Source organism: Malaclemys terrapin, chromosome 5, assembly GCF_027887155.1.
Source record: "Malaclemys terrapin pileata isolate rMalTer1 chromosome 5, rMalTer1.hap1, whole genome shotgun sequence".
NCBI lineage: Eukaryota > Metazoa > Chordata > Testudines > Emydidae > Malaclemys > Malaclemys terrapin.
Window position 1 is genome coordinate 130,594,965 of NC_071509.1, and position 24,189 is coordinate 130,619,153.

The 24,189-nt window shown below is 46.1% G+C and overlaps 1 protein-coding gene across 5 annotated transcripts in view; it reads right to left on the reverse strand.

Annotated features, from left to right (window-relative positions):
• The window catches only part of SHROOM3 (shroom family member 3), a 138,608-nt gene that overhangs the window by 36,672 nt on the left and 77,747 nt on the right, over positions 1-24,189 (reverse strand). For all 5 annotated transcript variants that reach the window (XM_054030076.1, XM_054030079.1, XM_054030074.1 and 2 more), the window contains exon 3: positions 11,318-11,449. In XM_054030076.1, coding sequence (XP_053886051.1) covers positions 11,318-11,449 — 132 coding nt within the window. The remainder of the gene's footprint in view (positions 1-11,317; positions 11,450-24,189) is intronic.

The window sequence follows — 24,189 nt, forward strand, 5'->3', positions numbered from 1 at the left end:
ACTATTTTTTTGCCAACCATTTGCTAAAGATTCCCGAAGAACAAACCATTATTTCAGTTTTAAGGGCACCTTTGATCTTCAGTGAAGGAAAGAGATCGGTTTTATCCCGCTGTTATGACAGGATCTCATTAATAAGAGCTGAACTGAAAATTTAAAAGGGAGGAGGTGAACAAATCAAATTTTCCCCGTAGGTGTGTTTAAACAGAGCTCTTTTGTTCCATCCCTTGCCAAGAAAACAAGGAAACTGAATGTGGTCGGGTGGGAGGCTGACAGAACTGGATTTACGAAGTAACTCATACTGTCGCCTTCTCTTATCCCTGAAGTGTCCCTTCATAACACGAAGAGACTTGGGGATTTAAAGGATCTCTTTGTAGTTTTGGTAGAAGCAAAACCTATGCCGTTTTCATTTCTTGTTTGGGAAAGCCCATTGTTTGACAGATAGAAGTATGTCTTCCCTTGAATCCTTCAGCAAAGAGCTGTAAGAATTGTGCTGCCCAGTCCTCTAAGCCATTAATACTTTAAAAGCAATTCAACCAACAATCCTGTAATAGCATCATGAGTAAACAAGGAAGCTGTGAATCTAACTCAAAAGACAAGCACTACACATTTAAGTGTGGGATAACCTTGCATTGTGTCCACACCTACTTGTTGCTGAAAATGTGGATTAAGTGTAATAGAATCTTAGGAGAGTTTAAACTAATAGTGGTGGTGGGTGCTTTGGTACAGGTGACCACCTGCTCATGTTGCACAAAGTCATGTACGCAAGCTCTGTGGAAAATCGGAGACTGAAACATGTGTTTGTGCACCAAACTAACAAGACTAAATGTAAATGCTCCTTGTGATTTCACTAGGATTGGACCCAAAAGTCTACAGATAATCATTCAGCTGATGTCTTCTGTGTAAGTGTATGTGTGCGCCCATGTGCATGCGGCACAACAACATAGGTTCCTGGCATGTGCCATCTAACACAGGATTAGGCAAGGAGCTTGCTCTTTCAGGTATTTGCACAAATCTAGTTTACTCCTAGTAAGGCTGTCCTTAGAGGAAGGAGATTGGTGCAATTGAAACGACTGGATCTGCAGCTGAATATTTACCTCCAATTGTGTATTATGGGAAGATGACCACATTTAACTCATCAAAGCAAAGCACTGGTTTACCAAAGGCAGGTCTTGATAAAAAAACATTCCATACATGTGTTTTATCCCAGGGTACAGGTTCCAGGTACCAATATAAAATCACTGCAAGAGTAAACATTTTTTAAAAACAGCCATAGAACTGGCTTTGGAGAGACTGCAATATTGTGAGAACCTGACTCTTATCCTAGGCACAGTTGTAAGCCTCTCAGTACTGCAGTTAATTTCTGACTCAAGACAAACAATGAGCCAGACCCTCCGCTGATGTAAATCAGTGTAGTTCCATTGGCGTCAGTGAAGCCAGGCCAATTTACAGAAACCAGGAATCTCGCCCAGAAAGTAAGTATTTCAAAAGGCAAAACTGCTCCAGCCCTGAGCCCCCCCAAACCTGGAACCCCTTCCTGCACCCCAAATCCCTCATCCCTGGTCCCACCCCAGAGCCTGCACCCCCAACCCTCTACCCCAGCCTCTGACCCCCCTCCCCAAACCCAGAGCCCCTCCTGTACCCCAAACCCCTCATCCCCGGCCCCACCCAAGCCTGCACGCCCAGCCCAGAGCCCTGACCCCCTCCCGCATCCCAACCCCCTGCCCCCAGTCCAGAGCCCCTGAACCCCTCATTCCCAGCCCCACCCCACAGCCCTCACCCCCGCACCCCAACCCTCTGCCCCAGCCCTGAGCCCCTCCCACACCCCAAGCCCCTCATCCCCAGCTCCGTTTGATCGTGGGCACCAACAATTTTCTTCAACTGGGTCCCCAGAAAAAAAGTTTGAAAATCACTGATCTAGACCATCCCTGACAGCCGTTTGTCTAACCTGCTCCTACAAACCTCCAATGGCGGAGATTCCACAACCTCCGTAGGCAATTTATTCCAGTGCTTAACCACCCTGACAGTTATGATTTTTTTTCCTAATGTCCAACCTAAACCTCTCTTGCTGCATTTTAAGCCCATTGCTTCTTGTCTTACCGTCAGTGGTTAACGAGAACAATTTTTCTCCCCCCTCCTTGTAACAACCAGAGCGGGTCTGATTCTCCTCTCACACCTTTTTAACACCAGTGTTGCTCATTTCATGTCACGGAAGTTTCATCTGACTTAGATCAGTGTAGCTGAGAGGAAAATCAGGCCCAGTAGCTGAAAAGTATTTGCTTAATTTTGACTGAGTTCCTGATCAAAAAGGAAAAAAAAATATCCTAATTTCTGAGCTGATTTTGAGAAAAGAAATAAAGCATACCTGGGGAAAAGCTTTTTGGTCTCTTTAAAAACAAAGAGAAAAACAGCAATGGGAAAAGGCAACAATGAGAAATTGAAATTCACTTGCTTTTATCAGTGTGTTGAAGATTACTCTTATTTCAGTGTTTATCTTGTACTATGGAGCTGTCTGGGTTAGTCAGGAACAGTTAGCTTCTCAACTGTTATACATGCCTATTCATTTTATAGTGCAAAGATATGGATACTGTAAATCATGCCTAAGGACTTCACTTACAACAAGCATGGAATTTATTCACTGTCTGACATATCTAGTGATTTACTAGAGAAATTCCTAGTGTTGTGAGGAAGTTATACAAAGCTCTTGAAGCTATGGATTGTGGTAAACAGTGTGCTGTGTTAGATAGATAGATAGATAGATAGATAGATAGATAGATAGATAGATAGATAGATAGATAGATAGATAGATAGTGAAAACCACTGAAAAATATATGGAGGAGAGGAGGAAAAATACATGCCCCAAATGCAAAGTTTTTGAGCGTGTACGTATGGGCCAGATCCTCAACTGGTTTAAATCAGAGTAGCTCCACTGAAGTCAATGCTGATTTACAGCTGCTGAGAATCTGACCCACAGACCTCAGTGGGAGAAAATAGCTCTGTAGTATCTCGGGAGTTCTCCCAACAAATAAATCGCAGAACATATAACAAGACAGCAGAGCTGTGGAGACGCTTCTTTGCACCTGCAGTTCATCAGAATGTCAGTTAAGCAGGGCTGGATTCTCCATTGCCTTTCACCTTGTGCAGTAACTTATACCAGGGCAAGGTACGTGCAAAGATTACATAAAGTGCTGAACAATGGGAATCTGGACCCTAATTCTCTAAGCTCACCTCCAAAGAATACTAAAACACAAAGCAAGATGAGTTCCAAAACAGAGACATTACCTTATAGCAAACATCAGCATTTTTGATAGCAACCCTCTGGCCAAATCAACATCGTATGGAGAAGGTGCTTTGCACAAAGCCCTTTCTCTGTGCTCTCTGTTCTTCTTTCAGCCTCTTTTTAGATATAAAAGTTCCCCAGGAGCTCCATTTTCTGCTGCAGTTGTACAGTCTGATCTGACTGCAGGGCACTGAGTTTTAGGGAAGTTTCGTCAGCCAACCATTCTACTAATGTGACCAATTAAAGCCACACTGGAGTTCCAGGGGTAGCAGGCATCCCACAACGCACCATGCTAGAAGAAGTTAACTGCTGAGTGTCACAATGCGATGCAAGAAAAAGCAAGGAGGGGAAGAAAACTGCTGACCACTTCCACTGGGGAAAAAATGCTTCATGGTAGAACCCAAGATAAAATCCAAAGTTCCTTTTCCAATGATATCACCAATAATAACTGCAGCCTCCTCCACACACAAAAATGACACTGTTAGCAAAACCCCATGAGAATTCCTTTGGAGTGCTTCACTACGGGCTTCATTGCAAAACACTGCAAAGACCTTTGGAGGGGAAATGAGCAGATTAGGGGAGCTGTACATTTTGGTGCCATTCCTATCCAGTGTGGAGCAGTTGTGTTGTATAAAGGTTGCCGTACGTATATATCAGCACTGGGGTGAATATCAGATGAAAAGAACAGGGATAATGGGATCTCGACTGCACAAAGACATCCTTATACCACACCAGTGAATCCCCCCGATTCTCACATCTCAATAGTTCATCAAGGGGTTCCCGACATGACATCAATAAAGTGAGGAGAGAATGGATGCCAGGGCCAGCACTGAAAAATTACCCCGAGTCTATTGTCAGGGTTTAGAACTTGGCTATAAAAATAATTTAACCTAAAAGGGACATGTTGTTTAAGAAGTGGTTACTGCAAAAGTGGCCATACATAACAACTGCCTTCCAAGGTACCACATGCACATGGCTTAGCAAATCCACACTAAATGAGTAATCTCTCACCTGAAAACACAATGGTCTGCCTTACAGGGTAAAACCTCCATTTTCACTGCAAGCCTAAATAAAGGGAGCTCTTTACATGTCAGGCTCTCTCTCAAGTAATCAATAGGTTTCTCCATCTTTTATATGGGCTATTTTTTACACCCAGGAAACCCCATTGCAGTCCATGGTCCTGTCAAAGTGCTCTGCACGGTCTTGCTGGGGATCTAAGTTTGATTTAAAAATTTTTTTTATGTGAATGTAGCCCCTGATTCAGCCAGGCACCTAAGTGCATGGACTTCATTACTGTGCTTGAGACCCGTTTAAGTCGGTAGAACGTAAGCACATGCTTAAGTACTTGCTGATTCACGGCTTTGAGTCTTTATTAAATGGGAGGATGGTCAGCAATAGCGAGAGTCAGGCACAGGATAAGAAAGTACTGGGTAAATTTCTCAACGATGTCACACAGTTGCATTTCAGTGACCTGCAATAGCTCTGGCTATTCCAGTCCAAAGTGTCTCTTGAGCAGAGAAAGGCAACTCAGCAAAATTACACAGAGTTTTGAGATATGGGTGAATGTCTAGCGTGAGACCACGAATCCCATCTTCACTCATGAGCTAAGGTAGCTCTGCAGAGATGAAAGGCTAGTGCATTAATTCAGTACACTGCCATGGGTGGAAACTTCAAATTAAATGCTTTCTCCAACTCATACTTAAATAATACTGCATCACCCACAGAGCCCCATCAGGTCCTTCTGAAGACAAGAAGTGGTTGCAATAAGCATTTCAGCAAGACTGGGCAGAGAGGGCTGCCAAACGTCTAACAGGGTGGTCTACCTTCTCTTAAATGTAGCACTCACTTTGTGGATCTGAAGGTAGGAGGGGCTTACAAATATATGCTTCAAAACCACACGGAAAGCATTCAGTCAACAGCTTCCCCCCTACCTAGTGCTAGATGGAAACATGTTACAGCCCTCAAGGCAGCTATAAAATTAGCTATAAAATTAACCAAATGGATCTACTATTTTTTAAGAAGTTTTGAGCTTTGAAGGATTCATTTAACATTAACCCCTTTGCTTCTGTGGATTATGGAGCTTCCATTGCTGGTTGAGGGCTTCATACCAAGAGCCAAAAAATTTAAGGGAAAATATTACTGGAGAGTGGCAGACAATAATAATGGGGGACACGAAGAACTTTAGACTGATGTCTAAGTTTCAGTAAGATGCTGAAGCTAAAGAGGAAGATTCTGTAAGGAATGCCCCTTCATCAGCTGGTGTATCATAGGAACCCAAGTCTACAGCTGACTAACTTAATTTGATCTATGCAGGGAATAATGGGATGTAATTCAGTCTTTTAGAACATGAATCAATGCACAGTAAAGGGCCTATCACTGAGATTGACTGACTACCAACTAAGTCACCATTGTCAGCACACCAATCAGGTGATCTTCATTTGTCGATCACAGTATGCAGTTGAGGCTACAGGTATACAGATGTTCATCAAACTCATGGCTGACATATGAATCAAAGAACCTTTGGTGAGTCTACATTTTCCCAGTAAAAGCTAATCCATGTGGATGGACTCCTGTGTCCATATGGGTGGATATAACGGTCAACCAGCAAGGATTATCCTGCTGGATCAGGGCCCATGCCTGCAATTAAGATACACAAGAGAAAATCTCTACGTTAAAAAGACCCGAGAAGAAGGATTTGTATAATGAAAACATTGTCATCAATGGAGCTAGACTGATTTACACCCGCTGAGGATCTGTCTCAGAGTTTGTCACATTTCACTGTAGTAATATACTGGGCATCGTTAGAATAAGGATATGTCCTATGTGCATCCACCAAAATGACAATCAGTCCCCAGAGCCTGAAAATAAATCAAGTGCATTGCACTTCCTGCTTCATATTTATATCGAGCCATACTCCTCATTACAGTCCTTGTGCTTTGCTATTAAGCAGAAGGTGAATGAAAACTAAAACACTCAGAAAGCCTATTAGGATTTCTACAGCGTGAAGCCACAATCCACTCAAAGAGACGTCATTCATAATTAAGGTGCAGTCATGGTTCTCAAAATAGCACATCGGACTAGGTCAATTAGAGAGAAAATCAACCTTAATAGCCTCAGCTTTATTCCTCTTTACTGATTCTGTTTGTTTAGACTCACAGAACTCTTCGAAGAAGTTTTGGTGCCAGGCTGGGAGGAAGCTGTGTTCCTTAATAGACATTACTGAAGAATAATGAAAACTCACCAGAAAGATTACTCAAGTCAGTGAAGCGTTACTCAAAATGTCACCAGATCAACATAGGGCCAATCATAGCTCTCCACAAGGTTTGCAAAAATGGGACAGAACTGAACGCACACATGTTTATTCTTCTGCATATGCTCAGGCAATGTTCCCACTAACAGTAGTGTACGCCAGTTAAAAAAGGACATACTTCACACAGTTTAGGTGAGTCTTGTGAATATACTGCAAACTGGCTTTTAAATAATTCAAATAATTTTAAATCATTCAAAATATATTGAGAAGTACATTATGGGCCGTTTCCAATAGACAACTCTCTGCCTGAGGAAATCATTTTGAAGTGTCCCCAAGATTTCTTGCTTGTTTGATCTTTAGTCAAAGATCAAGGATAAAATTTATCTGCTGAGATCACCTGAGTTCTAGCGTGGACCAGTTTGGTCCCACTGGTATTGCTTGCCCCATTCCCAGTGCTTAAGACAGGTTTCACTTTTGGCCTTTAGCTGATACATTCAAATACTATTTGTTTACCGTCCTTGCCAAGCTACATTTAGGATACCTGAGTTGTGCCACGTTGACTCTTTATAGCCCTGTCACATTGCACTAGTTGTGGGAGCTTTAACACATCTCTGAAATCACTTTACATTTACTTAGAGCTTGTCTAGACGAGCATTTAGTTTGTGGCAAGCTGGGGTGTAAATCAACCTCACACTAGCCTGCTGTGCACTAAGGGCCCGTGCGAACCCTGCTGCAGTCTACCGGAAGTTCCCTAGTGAGCTTTGATCTAGTCCAGTTTCAACATGGTGTCACTCCGCGACTGCATTAGGAAACCGTTGGAGCGCAGCAGCCGGGTGCACAGGGACAATGAGTGAACAGCAGGCTAACATGGGGTAGATTTACACCCCACCTTGCTGTGAACTAAAGGTATGTCTACACAGCAAAAAACACCCGCAGCAGTGAGTCTCAGAATCTGGGTCAACTGACTCAGGCTCGCGCTACAGGGCTACAAATAGCAGTGTAGGCATTCCTGCTCGTGCCGGAGCCCAGGCTCTGAAATCCGGTGAGCTTTTACAGATGGGGAAACTGAGGCATACATGGTGAAGTGACTTGCCGAAGGTCACCCAGAGCGTACATGGTGAAGTGACTTGCCGAAGGTCACCCAGAGCTGGTAACTGGATTATGCTCTAACTAATTACCTGATGCTTAACTGTCATTCAGTAAAAAGTGCAGCTAACAGGCAATAGCTCTTAGATTTAAGGCTCATCTTACTCAAGTGAAGAGTCCCACTGACTTCAGCTGACATTAACTGGACAACGCACTTGAATACAGTGAGCAGGATTTAGCTGTTAATATGAGAGCTGATGTAGAATAACTACATGCTCGTTGATTACTAGATCCCACAAGTGTGTCCTACTGGAATCTTTTCTGAATGCAGAGTTTTTAACCACCAGTAGCATTTATTTAACCCCCTATATAAAGTAAATGAAAGGGTTCAGAGTAGTGTTAGTCTGTATCCGAAGAAGTGGGCTGTAGTCCACGAAAGCTTATGCTCTAATAAATTTATTAGTCTCTAAGGTGCCACAAGTACTCCTGTTCTTCTTTTTAAATGAAAGGGTGTATCAGATCCGAAATTTGAAGGGAAGCCATACTGGTTGGGTTCCATTGCCAGAACATTCACGCAGTTCACACGTGACTGTGGCTTAGGCAAGTAGAAGTCAGGACCGATTAATTGGTCTTGCCTGGTGTTACCTAGAGAACAGGAAGGTTGGAATGAAAGGCTGGAGGGGTCTGAAAGACAGCCTCTCCCCTGTTCTTGCTACAATTTCACGGTACTTTCCTTTACTGGAAAAGAGGAAGAAAGAAGAGATTCGGAAAGGGTGCCTGATTGTATTGTAGGGCGTTTATACTTTTCAGCTTATGTCTTAGGGGAAAACTCCAGCTATTTCTGTCTCCCCAAGCATTACCACTATAGTCTCCTGAAGTGAAGCCAAAACAAAAGACCCTGGGCCAGACCCCCAGGCCCAGCTGGCATAAATCGGCACAGCTCTGTTGAAGTCATAGAGCGACGCTGATTTATGCCAACTGAGGATCTGACTCAACAGGTTTAATGCAAACAATTTTTCTGGTTCTTCTTCAGTCAATACATAATTAGTTCAAAAAAGACAAGAGAACAAGAAAGACTAAGATGCTCACGCACTCTGCTAGAAAACACGCAGCAACCGCATCAGGAGAGACTTCTAAACAATGGATGGAATGTGCTTTCCGACTCTCGCTCATTTCCAATAATGAGCAGCACAGAGCCGGTGACTGGCAGGAAATATGTCACACTATAAGCCTGATTATCCCAATGCAATGGGGACAGTGAATAACTGCAGATAGCAAAGGGGATTTGCAGTGTAATTAGCAGACACCAGGAACACGATCCTGTTTTGGATAACGGTTTCAGATGGGATATCTGAATTCCACTCTTTTTGTGCTATACGTTCATACTGCTGTGCCTGATTCGCCTCCAATTTACCCAGATGCAAATCAAAAGCAGCTCCCTTGAATTCAATGGCGTTACACACATAAAAGGCTTGGCTGTCCCCACACCAGTGTATGTACATATGTATGTACGCATTTACATACTACATAGATTCTGAACCAGACCCTTCCCTGGGGTAACTCACAGATAAGTTGATCGACGCCAACAGGGGATCTGACCCTCTGGTTTCAACTGAGTTCTCCTGATTTGCCCCTGAGCTTGTGAGAGCAGTCTCCAGGCCCTATGGTCTCAATCTCTCACAGCCTGGACAGAGTGGAGAGCAGGGCAGCTGCTGGCTGCTACTACTTGATTCAGCCCTGGGGCAAGCTCAAGCTGCCAGGGTCAACTTAACTTATGTCCCTGAGGGACCTTACATCAGTGAAGGGGCAGGCAAAGATGAGCTCAGATGTGACATGATCCCTTCCCTCCCTGCCCCTCCTTCCCCTTCCCCTGGAGATGGGAGAGAGCAGAGCTACCTCCACCAGATTTACACCAACAGAGAGTTACCCGGCACAGCGGTAATTCTCCACTAGCCTCCTCTGGTGGCTTGCAGTGGCTAATAAACCTAAAAATACAGACCATATATGTAACTTGACTCAAATATGTAATATAGCTCAGATGACTAAGGAGTCAGCACCTCTTTCATACAAAACCTTTCAATTTTTTGCCCCCCATCCCTAAATGGCCCCCTCAAGGATTGAACTCACAACCCTTGGTTTAGCAGGCCAATGCTCAAACCACTGAGCTATTCCTGAAGAGAGTAGCTGAGCTGGACTCTCTAGACCTGATTCTTCACTGCTTTGCACCGTGTCTAGCCATTCATGCTTGTGCAGAGTGGCTGTAAAACGAGATCATTACGATCTAGTAGCATTTTATACTCACTTTGCTCTCCACAAAGTGCTGGGCAACAAAGAATCAGGCAGGCGGTACTCAAAAATTACACGGCATTCTATAGTTAACGATGCCAACTCCAGGACAGATCCTCAGCTGGTGAACACAGGTGCGGCTCCACTGATTTCAACAGACCCCAATTTCCAGCAGCTAAGAATCTGGCCCTAGAATCCTGGAGTTTCCCAAAGACTGGAAACACTTATTTTCCATCCCGAATTTCACAGAACGCTTTAGACAATCGGCGATCCAAAGCACTTCATCATTTCGGATGTGTTTACAGAAAGCAAACGAGTTGTGGGGCTGCCCCTGCTGGCACAGCCAAAGGTTAAGGCCTTGCAGCATATTCCCTCCCACTCTCAAATTCTTCTACATTAAGGCTACTTCCTGTTTGGAACCAAAGTGTCAACCATTGATACACAATATAGACAGGTAGCAGACACAGCCTGAAATGCTACCCTCTGTGTAATAAAAAACCCCGTGACTGTCTCTGATGGGAAAATATCACAATGAAGCACTAAACTGTGATGCTTCTCTCAAGTAACTACTGTTGGGAATGAAAGATCTACAAGCAGGAAGTACTAAACTTGAACTCTCGAAGCGTTTTGATTTATTTTCAGTTCAAAACAACCTTTTGTTTCAAAATTTCCATTAGTTTTACAAAAACAAACAAACAATTAAAAATGGTCAAAATAAAAGGGAAACATTTGGATTTTGTCAAAATGAAATGCTTCTTTCAATCTGAAATGAACTCTTTTTTCACTTTACAATTCACTGAAAATTTTCCTTGATTTTTCAGAATTCCCAGCAAATCAAAAAATGCGTTATTTGCACAGCTCTAATCTTCAGCTGCCTCAATACCTCTACACATCTATCCCTTGGTCCAAAGCAATGGAGCTACTCCAGATTTACCCCAGTGCAGTGAAAAGCTGAATTTGGCCCTACTTCTCTAATTGTCTTCTCCAGGACTGACAAAGTTCTATAAAGGAGAGGAAAGGAAAGCACACCCAAGTCAACCAGTCTCCCCTTGGGCATATCAGCAACAAGAGTGACTAGCTACTCTGTGCACAGCCCCACACAAACGTTATCAACGACAGCAAAGTTGTCCCTTGCTCAGGGCACAAGACTGAGTTTATTTCCCTGGCATTACACTGGAGGTGTGCGAAGGGCTAAGTGTGAGGTGAATTAATGACTCTGACACAATCCCACTTCCTGACGCTTCAAAAACTTGACACTTACACGGGTATAAATTGACGCTTCTCCCCAACGAGGGAAGTTGTGTTTGACAACGGACCCAGCTGAGGATCTGTCCCAGAATGCAATTCAAAGTACATAAATAACCGGAATAGGTAGAGGGCGGGAAGAGAATCATGAGGAAAACCATCTTCTCTCTCACCTGTTCTTCAGCCGTGGTTTAACTCCTCCTGACCATGCTGTTTTGCTGTGCTGTAGGTCAGTGGGGATACACTCCGGACTGAGTGAGTGGGAAGCGGGCAGGTCAGTGTGTTCCTTTGCTACACATGTGTCCCTGTCAAAAGAAACCAAGGGAGTGTCAAAGTTCATGGAGTGCCTGAGACAGACAGACACACATACATTAATGATGCGTCTGACGAAGTGGATATTCACCCACGAAAGCTTATGCTCCAATACATCTGTTAGTTTTAAAGGTGCCACAGGACTCTCTGTTGCTTTACACATACATTAAGATCACTTTCAAAATATCAAAGAAATATGTAGATGGGGGGGGGATTACATCAAAGCCTCATTTTTAACACGCACAAAGGAAAATGTCTGATGGAAAACAGCTGCTAAAACCCATTGATGTGCCTATTCTTCTCCATGGGAAAGATGAAAGGATACATCACCACCAAAACTGGATTCGTAGGGTGAAATTCTGCTCTCCGTTATAGCGAGGCAGAGTTTGGTCATTAAAACCCTCCTCCCTAAATGTTTTGGAGCAACTGTGCAATAGATCAACATAGATTGTCACTGATTGAGAAGAATCCACAGCGGGATCAAATATAGAATGCATTGAGAGAGATGCAAAGTGGGTGAAATAATATCTTTTATTAGGCCAACCTCTGGTGGAGGGGACAAGTTTCTGAACTTCACAGAGCTCATCCTCAGGTCTGGAGAAGGTGACCAGAGGTTAATGCATTAACTACTGAGAAGTACAAATGCTAATAGTGAGAGGGGGCAGCCATTGTGCCAGGTCCTGAACGTACACATAGGAAAAGGCAGCCCTTGACCTTTGAGATCTTACAGTCTAGACCAGCGGTGGGCCAACTATGGCCTGCGGGCTGGATCCAGCCCACCAGCCGTTTTAAGCCGGTGTGCAAGCTCCTGCTGGAGAGCGGGGTCTGGGGCTTGCCCCGCTTCAGCTGGGGTGCAGGGTCGGGGGCCGCACCATGCAGCTCCCAGAAGCCACGGCATGGCCCTGCTCTGGCTCCTACACACTCCAATGGCCCCCTCCGGTGCTCCAATGGGAGCTGCAGGGGCGGTGCCTGCGGATGGGGCAGCGTGCAGAGCCGCCTGGCTGCGCCTCCCCGTAGGAGCCGGAGAAGGGACATGCCACTGCTTCCAGGAGCCGCTTGAGATAAGCGCCGCTCGGGGCCTGCACCCCTGCCCTAGCCCCAGCCCTGATCCCCCTCCCGCCCTCCGAACTCCTCAGTCCCAGCCCAGAGCACCCTCCTACACCCCAAACGCCTTATCTCCAGCCCCACCCCAGAGCCCGCACCCCACAGCTGGAACCCTCCCTCTCCCCGCACCCCACTCCCTCACCCAGCCTGGAGCCCCTCCCGCACCCTGAACTCATTTCTGGCCCCACCCCAGAGCCCGCACCCCCAACCAGAGCCCGAACCCCCTCCCAAACCCCAACCCCAATTTTGTCAACATTCATGGGCCACCATACAATTTCTATTCCCAGATGTGGCCCTCAGGCCAAAAAGTTTGCTCACCCCTGGTCTACACAGACAAGACAAAAGTTACGAGAAAGGAAACGTTATCCCCGATTTACAAATGAGGCCTTAAGATATTAAATGACTGGCCCAAGGTCACGCTGGAAGTCTGTGACAGAGCCAGGAAGTGACCGCTGATCTCCTGTCTCTGAGGCTAGCGCTTTAACTACAAGAGCATCCTTCTTTCCTGTAAGAGGAGCAGGAGCTGCGTTGCAGAGCTGAGAAACTTAGCTTGGGTGAGCACTAGTTCTTCTTGTTTTAAGGCTGTATTCCAGGCTAGCTTTGCTAACAGCAAAACCATTGATCTTACGCCCGCAGACAAGTCCTACCTACCTGGAACGATGGCGAGATAGAAAGGTCTATCCACAGTTCAACGTTCTTCCCATTAGATTAACACACAAAGGACTAGCCCACCCCATCAAAAACAACACAGATGATTATTAATTATTTCTATTCTTTTAGCATAGAAAATAAAATCTCTTGAAACACTGGGTGTTCTTAATGACTCTAATTTTCACAGTCAAATGTGGGTCTGGTTGACAGTCACCTCTCTGCTAATGTAAGGAAAACACTGCATAAAAATCTGTGTGAGACGCATGTTCTTTCCCTGTCTTTCCTTCCCTCCTGCCTAGCCCTGAGGAGAGCTGCAGACTAAGATGGGGAGTAATTGTCCCTTGTTCTACGTTTAATAGGCTTCGGTCTGAGAGCACATGCCAACATAGGAGGCTTTAGATATTTCGGATGGCTTGGATTCCATTCCTGTGAGAGGCCAGCCTTCTTTGTATCCATTTAAATCCTCCCCCTCCAAGCCCCTCTCCCCCGCAAGCCCCCCACGTGTCAGACAAGAATTTTAAGTCTCACATTGCAGATGAGATATACCAGGGAAACAGCAGCACTTTCACCTAGATTGGGGAATTTCATTGGTCCAGAACTAGACAGAATGGCCTCCTTCCTCCGTCTGCTTATCGGTGTCTGTGTTTTACCCCAAATCCTGCCGTAGCTGCCTTTTTTTAAACCAAATCTCACTCTACTTTACCTCTCACCCAGTGTGACCGTGTCCTACTCCCCTCTGAATAAACCTCTGGGGAACCTCATAGGTATGAGTAAGGGGGCGTTATTTAGCAACTGAGACAGTGGGCCCTCCTCACAGTTGCTCGATGCACATACAAAACAATACAAACTGATTGACTAATGCCGAACAAAATAGATCTCCCTCTGTATAAAGCTAACCCGATTTCTCTCAGGAAGAAGCCTGAATGAATACTGGGAGCCAAATTTCTCGTGTTACACCAGTGACATGCCACTGAAGCCAATGGCTCCACTTCTCCTCTCGCACCAGTTTCATCAATATAGTTACTATTACTCCTGATGTACGCCTGTGTGGGAGAAGAATATTTCAGTGCAGGATAGAGCAGAGAGGAGAGAACTGGTCTCGATAAGATTAAACTTAACCTCTTTTTTGAAAAAATAAATATTATTGCTTATATTGCAGGAGTGCCTAGAGGACAGATGTGATGAAGTGAGAATTCTTCATCATGTTTTGTATGAATACGCTGTGTGCCTCAGTTTCCCCCATGTGCTGCATGGTTAACTGGGTGGGGGGAAAAGGTTGTGTACCCTTTGCAGAGCTCCAGGTATGGCTGTCTGGGCCTGACCCCATGCTATGAAGAGTCTCAGAAGACAATTGCTCGGACTTTTGGTACCTAGCAAATAACAACTATGGAAGATCCACCCCTCCGCAGAAAGCCAGACTGGTTTGAGCAGCTGGAGAACAAAGGGCTAGGAGGAGGGCCAGGTGACAATGTTTGCCTGGGAACAAGGACAAAGGACTGAGGAGGGGCTGGGGGGTTGTTAAGGGTGGGTTGCTGGAAGCAGGAAAAGCTTCTGGACTGGGACTAAGAAAGGGTCAGAGGAGAGCTCTGGGCTCTGAACTGACCCAGATGGCCTATGCTGTAACGCTCTGCTCTCTGTGATAACCAAGGACTTTCGACGCTGCGTTCCAGACATCTAATACGCCCTTCTGCTTTTACAGCGCTGTCTGGGAGTCACTCCAGATAAAGGAAACTGGGGGTGCATTGCTCCCTTTAGGTGTGTAAGTCTCCCTCCGGGGTCCAATCCAGGTGGACTTGCTGCAGGGAGCTCATGGCATAAAGCAGGTGTGCAGAAGGCTCCGAGTTTCGGTCCCAGGAGACTGTGAAGCCACGGGGTTTACCCCAGTGAGAGAGTGTGACCCTAAGGGGGCTGACGCATTGAAGGAGCTCTCCCAGGGACCAGACCTGTGGATCTGTGACAACAGGGCCCCGAAATGCCAAGCTCTTTGCAAACATACAGCAAAGAAATGGCCCCTACCCTGCAGAGCTTACACATCTGCTCTACTTGTTTCTAGACAGAGCCACTCTTGGGGGGATCTTTGTTACAAGTGAGCACATGGAAGCAACCGAGAAATCTATTCTTGCAAGATTTCCAGCACCCTTTGGCAGACCTCAGCAGATCAGAAAAGCCCTCAGCTGATGGACGCTGATTGGTAACTTGTCTCCAAATGAGGAGCCTGACCCTGCATTCTTTATGTACTCAAAATTCCCACTGATTTCAGCAGCTTTGGACACACACAAAATGTAGGGATTTGGTCCCTTTGGCGGTTTGCTATCACTAGTACAAAGCAGGATATACAGCTATACTATTGCACTGATACTAGGCCAAATCCTAGTCCTGTAATTCTGCAGAGGAGAGCCTTGCACTGGTAGAGAAGCAGTATGGCCAGCCAAAAACCACGAGTGAGCCTTCCCTCGCTCCATGAGACAGGCTTAAAATACATGGAATTTAAGAATGACCCATTTTGGGTTCTTTTCATTTGCCTGGTGGGGTTGGAGACTTCAGGAGGCAGTCAGGCCAAGGTTTCAAGCCTTTCTTGGCAACCATGAGAACAGAAATGTACTCTGTGTTTATTAACGAAAGCTGGGAGTCTCCTACAATCACATGACTCCAGGAGCTGGGGCTTTAAGAAAAACTCCAAATATCGCAAAACTCATGCTCAAGTTATGAGAGCTGGCAAGTGGCAATACTGGAGAAGAGAGAGCACCACTTCCACCCAACATCCCTCCGAGCACCAGTCGCTTCTTCCGTGGGAGTGAATGGGGCTGCCTGGCTGCAGAATAGCTCTTCAACTGCTGCCCAGGAAGCCAGTTCCCCCAGGAACTGCTTAGCATCCCTGGGTGCTCATACTGGCCAGGCTGTGGGGTTGTGGCCAGGTTCCTCCCCATGCAGCAGCAGGGTCAGGATGTGGCCCATCGGCTGCAGTTTTGGCCTGACACAACCATGCGGAGTGGATACAGAGAAGTAGCAATTTTATTTCTAATCCTCCATTAGTCAACACATGGAAACAGTGACCAACCATCAGCTCATCTTCACTCTATGGCACAGGGGAAGCGTGACTCTGGCGTAACGAGCTGTCTCATGCTGGGGAGACGGCGGGATCCGATTGAAATGTTAAGATTCTCAGGACATGCACTTGTCCTTAGCTCTGGGGCAAATTCTGACATCACTACTCAGGGCCTGATTCTCAGTTACACTTTACGCCCCTCTGGTAGCGTAAAGGGGCCTTCAAGTGAGTGTAACTAATTTATGCCACTTGAAGTTCCCCTCCTCGCACTGCCCGATTGGTGGAGAGTGAGTTTAGCAATAGCCTACCCGAGCTAACGTGAATCCAGCTAGCCCAGGTAACAGTAGCAGTGAAGCCAATGCATGACCCAGCACGGGCTCTGGGGACATATTCTTCTCACTAGCCCACCCTGGAGCCTGCGCTGTCTTCGCTGCCGTTGTTACCCACACTAGCCTGTGCCCAGCATTTAGCAGTGTACACATACGCCTTAGTATAAACAAGAAATACGCAATAACTACAGCAGGAACATTTGGCAGCAACCCATTCTGGGAGTTAGAAGTAAATGTATTCCTAGTGTCCAGTACGTGGCCCAGAAATGGAAGGATCAGCACCGAACTTTTCGGAAACACCAACAGGTGCTCCTCGGTAATCTAACTTCCCATTCTTCTTGTGACGTTGCACTCCATATGCTTTAGGAAAACATGCTTATGAACATGAATATGGTGTCACTGGAATATGCTTTAGGCAAAAGGTCTCTTGTAAGGTATCATTACAACGCTTATAATCTACCGAGTGTGGTCATCCTAGTTGTATGCATGTATCATTCTTGTATCGGAAGCTGGAAATATGAAGTATAACTCTGAGGTCCTATTGTAATTATTCAAAGTGGGGGTCATTAATGGCGGTTTAGAATCTTGATGGCTCCCATTGACTAGGACAATTGGTTGTGGATGTTCCTGTGTAGATGTGGGTGGATAATGAAGAATGAGGTCTTTCAGTGACATGTGACCATGTCACCTGATAATGAAATCCATCTTAAATCTGATACTTTTCCATTTAGACGGAGGGGGGGGCCCAGAGAGACAAAAGATTCCTGCCTTGTGCCAAAGCTATAAAAGGGGGTGAAAGAGAACAAAGGGGGTGGCCAATCATGAGAACACCTGTTTTTCACCTAAGATGTCTGCTGGAACTAACAAGGACCCTACCAGAGGAATGGATTGGGCCCAGACTAGGAAGGAGTCTAATCTGTGAAAGAAGGTTATTGGAACTTCTCTGAGGGTGAGATTTTACCTGTAAACAGTTTCTTAATGTATTAGGCTTAGCCTTGCGTGTTTTTGCTTTATTTTGCTTGGTGACTTACTTTGTTCTGTCTGTTATTACTTGAAATCACTTAAATCCTACTTTTTATTCTTAATAAAAGCACTTTTGTTTATTATTGAACCCAGAGTAAGTGATTAATACCTTGGGGGGAGCAAACAGCTGTGCATATCTCTCTATCAGTGACATAGAGGTTGGACAATTTATGAGTTTACCCTGTATAAGCTTATACAGAGTAAAATGGATTTATTTGTAGTTTGGATCCCATTGGGAGCTGGATGTCTGGGTGCTGGAAATAGGTGACCTGCTGAGCAGTTTTTGGTTAAAGTCTGTAGCTTTGGGGGCGTGGACCAGACCTGAGTCTGTGTTGCAGCAGGCTAGTGTGTCTGGCTCAACAAGGCAGGGTTCTGGAGTCCCAAGCTGGCAGGGAAAACGGTCTCAGAGGTAATCTCAGCACGGCAGGTGACAGTCCCAAGGGGGTCTCTGTGACCAAACCCATCACGCTTCTCCTAAATGGCAGATATAGGTTCTCCCAGACTTCACAATATCTGCACTAATGCAGCTCAGATTCAGCTCTGAGTTGAGCCCTTCCCCTCCTCTCCCTTCCACTTATCTCCTCAGAAGTTATGGAAAAGAGAAAGACGGGGGACTGAGAAACCGTTACAGTAACTATTGGGCATCTAACTGCCGAGGGGAAGGAGAGTAAGTAGCTAGCAGCCATAAAGGTCTGAGGAGCACATGCTCTCCTCCCCACTGTAACAGAAGCACCGTGGTATTTTTTTTAATGGTATTAAAAACATGTTGGAAAAGCAAAAGACACTACAGATTCCCACTGCTGTTATGCCCATAGTCCTTTTCTGGTCACTTCCAATGTATTCCCATATGTATTCACCTGTGGCCCAATTTACAGATCAGCAGCTAAGTGGTGCACATCTGGAGTGTTCCTCCTAATACACAGTTGTTGTATTTACTTCACAGAGACAAGAAAAATTAGTTAGTTCCTGCACAGGATCTGGGGTTGTTGCTGAAGGAAACACAAAAGAGATTTATCGGGCCTTGCACTCGTTGAGCACTATCATGTGCTAGGCTGCATTTGGTATTACAAACCCACTGAAATACTGAAAGATAATCCAGAGACAAGGTGGGTGAGGTAATATCTTCTTTGGAGTGACTTCCGTTGGTGAAAGAGACAAGCTTTCAAGCTACAGAGAGCTCTTCCGGGTCCAGAAAGTGTGTCAAAGCTACATACAAGCTGGTACAGATTGTTTAGCATAAGTAGTTAACACATATTCTAAGAGATCATTCAAGATGAAGTGGCCCATTAACACCTCTGCAGTCACAGGACAAAAAATGGGGATTAGTGGGTGACAGACTGTCCTAATAAGCTATAAATCCAGTGTCTTTATTAAACCATGATTTTTAGTGTCTAGCAAAGATATGAATTTAAGCTCCCAGGCTCATCTTTTGAAGGTGTTGTGCTGATTTATTTTGAGCAGGAGGACTGAGCAGGAGGTCAGACATAGAATGATCGCTTCATGAAAAGCATTCACCCATGGCTGATAGAAAAATGATAAAAGACAAAAACATCCCATGTGATAATCAAACAGTTAATAAATAACACAATGAATTAAACCTCACAACTGCTGCGAAGTACCTAAGATATAGGGATCATTCTATCACTAAAATGCAGATGCCTCTGAGATGGAGCACAGCGACAGCGTACAGTAACACCCCATGACCTTTTAGGACAGGACATGAAGAAGAATATCCTGCCCAGATGAATATGCAGGGGGAATTGTAGATAGGCAGACAATTGCTAGCTAAATAGACAGTAGGGTTAACACACCTACTCTTACAAAAGGTGCTACAGAATCTTTACATGTCAGGCCTTGGCTTGACATGTCCCCTGAAAGATGGAAACTTCCCACAGCACTGCAATCCCATAGCAATCCTCGACACCGCACTGAATCCAGCGACCCTGCCAGTTACTCGGTAGTACGTTCACTCTCTAGGAAGGCTCTTTACAAACATGATACCTGGCTTTTCTTCCCTTTTCCAGTTTACAATGGAAATAGTTACCTCAGTGCAGGGAATAAATCAGCGAAATACTTTGTGCCTTGACTGTCATTGCTCAGCTCAAGGCCCACAAGTTGCTTTCTCACCTTCTTTACAGCAACTTTTTTTGGACAATATGAAATCTCCACAAGGGAGCAGGGTCCATTTCCCTCCCTGGGAGTGCCCTAACAGACAGACTAGCAGGCCCCTTCCACTTAAATTGCAGTACCCAGAAAACAGCCTCACAGTTACATAGTTTAAAAAAACAAACCACAGTGACCATCTTGGAAAAGCACAATCCCGCAGTTGTCCTTTTTCTGTCACCCAGATATAACACTGTTTCTAAAGGCTAGCTGGGTCTATGTAACATCCCTCTACCCCCACTTGAAGTTAGCAGCTGCACCCAAAATATTTTCTTTTCTGCAAAGTTCTTGTCGAACTGTTAGATGTTATTTATACTTGCTGCTCCCATTGTGCCTTTGGTATTTAATGCTACACAAGTTAACTACTCGCTGTACAAAGACACTCTGTCCAGCCTTTCCTTAGCTTAGGTGTATGGCCCTTTTGCTCCTCACTTAATACTTGCTCAGCCATTAGCAAAAGAATACGGCAGTCTTATACATTAAAGCCAAGATTTCTAAAATTAGGAGTCTGAAGTTAGTCTCCTAAATCCATTATTAAGTACATAAGTAAGTAACCTGATCTTCAAAAGTTCTGAGCGCCCAGCAGCTCCAACTGACTTCAGTGGAAGCTGCAGGGTTCTCAGCACTTTTGAAAATCAGGTCACTTATTTAGGAGCTAAAACAAAGGTTTAGGAGCCTAATTTTGCCTTAATAATACAAAACACTACCCCTTGCATTAGCGATACTGAAGGAGTTTGGGTCATTTCTGTGGAATATTGGAATACTATATATATATAAAAATAAGGGATACTGTCTTGTGGCATTAAACCTTTAAGAATTTTGTATACTTCAAGGATGGCTAATTGGAATGTATTGAAGAGGGAATATCCCTCTTTATCTCCTTTACTACAGAATACAGACCTAGGTTTTGGAGCCATCTTTGTTGTAATCTCTTTAGAACAGAGGTGGGCAAACTACTGCAAGAAGCAGGGGGGGTCGGATGGGGACCGGGCCATGCCTGGCTGTTTGGGGAGGCACAACCTCCCCTAACCGGCCTTCCATACAATTTCAGAAACCCGATGTGGCCCTCAGGCCAAAAAGTTTGCCCGCCCCTGCTTTAGAACACTGGTTTCCCTCATCCATTTCTTTCCCCTTTCTCAAATAGCTATAGGGTTTCTCAATGAAAAAAAGATTTAACACTCTCACCCCACAAATCGTCTTATTCGATAAAACCCTGGCCCCACTGAAGTCGATGGGAGTTTTGCCATTGACTTCAATGGGGACAGAATGTCACCCAATGAGCTATTTGTGGAATAAGATATTATTCATCATGACTAAGGTGTCAGAATCTGTAGTGCTTTTTTAAAATTAAAGCTGACATGTCTACCCTTTTTTGGTCATTCATTAGACCCTTCATAAATTACACTAAAATCTTTATAAGAAATCAACCTTATTAGGCAATCTTCTGTTTTATGCGACTGACACTTTAGTATCCCCAGTGTACTGGGCCAGATACTCAGGTGGTATAAATCAGTATAGCTCCAGTAAAGTCAATGGAGCTATGCCATCCCAACTGAAGACCTTGGTCCACTGAGGACCAAGGCTCCAATTTTATTAGAAGACCACCTCCATTAAGGCAAGTTTCTCTTTGTAAGTATTGCACTATCTCTGCAGTCCATCACTCACTGCCTCTTTTCTAAACAATGCTTAAAGGTTTCCCCATCTTTTACCACCTCCTTTAGATTTCTGAGATGGATCTTGTGTGGCCTCAGATTCATAATAGCCCTTTATCAACTCCCCCAGAACATGTAGTCTGTTTCGAGCATTTGATATCTTTCATCCTCCCTTTACCTCCACCATCAGACCTTCCTTTCTGGAGAATTCATTGCATGTTTTAGTAACATCCACCTCTTCTGTCCATAAATTACTCTGACCTCCTCCTAAAGGCTTGTCTGTGTCCTGCACTGACCTCTTGTTACCTACATACTTGAAACATTTCTTATTATTTATCTTAACCTCACGGGCACTTTGCCTTTCATTCCCATCTTTTTTGCTTTCTTTATCATTATTTACAATCTCTGCATTCCATCCTGCATTCTCTCCGGTCCTTTTGTGTACCCGATATTTTCCATCTCTCTCTCTCTCTTATATCTATTTCTTTAATGTAGTTTTAGTGTGTCTGTGTATTTTATTGCCAGACATTATACATAATTCTTGGAAACACATTTATTTAGGGTTACCATATCTCATAAATAAAAAAAGAGGACCCTCCACAGGCCATGGCCCCGCCCATTTCCCCACCCCTAGCCCCGCCCCAACTCCGCCCCTTCCCCCACCCTAACTCCGCCCCCTCCTCCCTCCCACTCCCAGCCAGGGGGAAAGGGCTTCCCCAGTGCTACCAGCATCACGGTTTCCCGGGCAGCCCCCAGACCCTGCACCCCCAGCCGGCGCTTCCCCAGCGCAGCTGGTGCCCGGGAGGGGAAGCGCCCAGCCGGGGGCGCAGGGTCTGGAGGCTGCCCAGCAAACCGTGAAGCCGGTAGCGCTCGGGCTTTGGGCAGCCCCCATGCCTCCGGACCCTGTGCCCCCAGCCGGGCACTTCCCCTCCGGGGCTCCGGCGACTCTGCGTAACTTACACTGTATAAGTTACACAGAGCCGAAGAGGAGCAGAGCCCCCGCAGCTGGAGGCTCTGCTCCTCTTAGGCTCTGTTTAAGAGCCGGGCTGCCCCAGCGCTACCGGCTTTGGGCAGCCCCCGTGCCTCCAGACCCTGCGCCGCCGGAGCCCGGGAGGGGAAGTGCCCGGCTGGGGGCGCAGGGTCCGGAGGCAAGGGGACTGCCCGAAGCCGGTAGCTCTCGGGCAGCCCGGTTCTTAAACAGAGCCTCCAGCGGCTGGGGCTCTGTGTAACTGACACTGTGTCAGTTACACACAGCCCCCGGGGGTGGAGGCTTTTCTCCTCTTTGTCTCTGTGTAACTGACACTGGGTCAGTTACACAGAGCCCCGGGGGCTGGAGGCTCCAGCCGCCCCCGCTCTGTTTAAGAGCCGGGCTGCCCGAGCGCTACCGGCTTCGGGCAGCCCCGTGCCTCCAGACCCTGCGCCCCCAGCCGGGCACTTCCCCTCCCGGGCTCCGGCGGCACAGGGTCCGGAGGCACGGGGCTGCCCGAAGCCGGTAGCGCTCGGGCAGCCCGGCTCTTAAATAGAGACGCGGGGACTGGAGCCTCCAGCCGCCGGGGCTGTGTGTAACTGACACAGTGTCAGTTACACAGAGCCCGGCTGCCCGAGAGCTACCGGCTTCGGGCAGCCCCGTGCCTGGAGACCCTGCGCCGCCGGAGCCCGGGAGGGGAAGTGCCCGGCTGGGGGCGCAGGGTCTGGAGGCACGGGGCTGCCCGAAGCTGGTAGCGCTCCGGCAGCCCGGTTCTTAAACAGAGCCTCCAGCGGCTGGGGCTCTGTGTAACTGACACTGTGTCAGTTACACACAGCCCCGGCGGCTGGAGGCTCCAGTCCCCGCGGCTCTATTTAAGAGCCGGGCTGCCGGAGCGCTACCGGCTTCGGGCAGCCCCGTGCCTCCAGACCCTGCGCCCCCAGCCGGGCACTTCCCCTCCCGGGCTCCAGCGGCGCAGGGTCTCCAGGCACGGGGCTGCCCGAAGCCGGTAGCTCTCGGGCAGCCCGGCTCTTAAACAGAGCCGCCATTTTCCCGGACATGTTCCGCTTTTTGGCAATTCCCCCCGGACGGGGGTTTGACTGCCGAAAAGCCGGACATGTCCGGGAAAAAGAGGACGTATGGTAACCCTAATTTATTTCTCTCTGAACACTTTCTGTTGGCCCTCTGTGCTTGCTGTCCTTCCATTGCTTTTGTCCAAATGATTTCCTCCAACACTCCCTGTATCCACTTCCAGAATTTCACTGCTAACATTCTGCACCATGTTTGGGTCTGTCCATTGTTTTTAGATTAGAGTGGACCTCAACCAAACCCTTGGATCTCAATACCCCCAAGTATTGAGGGTTCCCAACTCTCGCAATTCTATTGTGAACTTTGTGCTCTATATTATTTTCCTTAAATCCCCAGCTCCCGGAGTCAACTGATTACAAGAAAATCCTGGGTATTGTTTAAAAAAGAAAGGAGGAAGTTTCCAGGTATTATAGTCACAGAAACAAGTTTGAAAACGAGATCTCTAAGGGTTCAAAAACCAATAGGCAAATAAAGCGATTCTGTTTATTAATTTTTCAAATGTAATTATTTTTAAGCCAATTTCATAATTTTGGGGGCCTGACACGTTTATTTTTAATGTTTGGGGTTGACGATACTGTTACGATAAACGGTATCATGCCAGGTTTACATTTCACTCCAAAAATTTGCACAAAGGCTGGAACTTCTTACACTGGGTGGAAAGTGAAGGCAGCAATCGGCCATGTGAGTAGTAACAAAAATTTGTCCTCTGCAG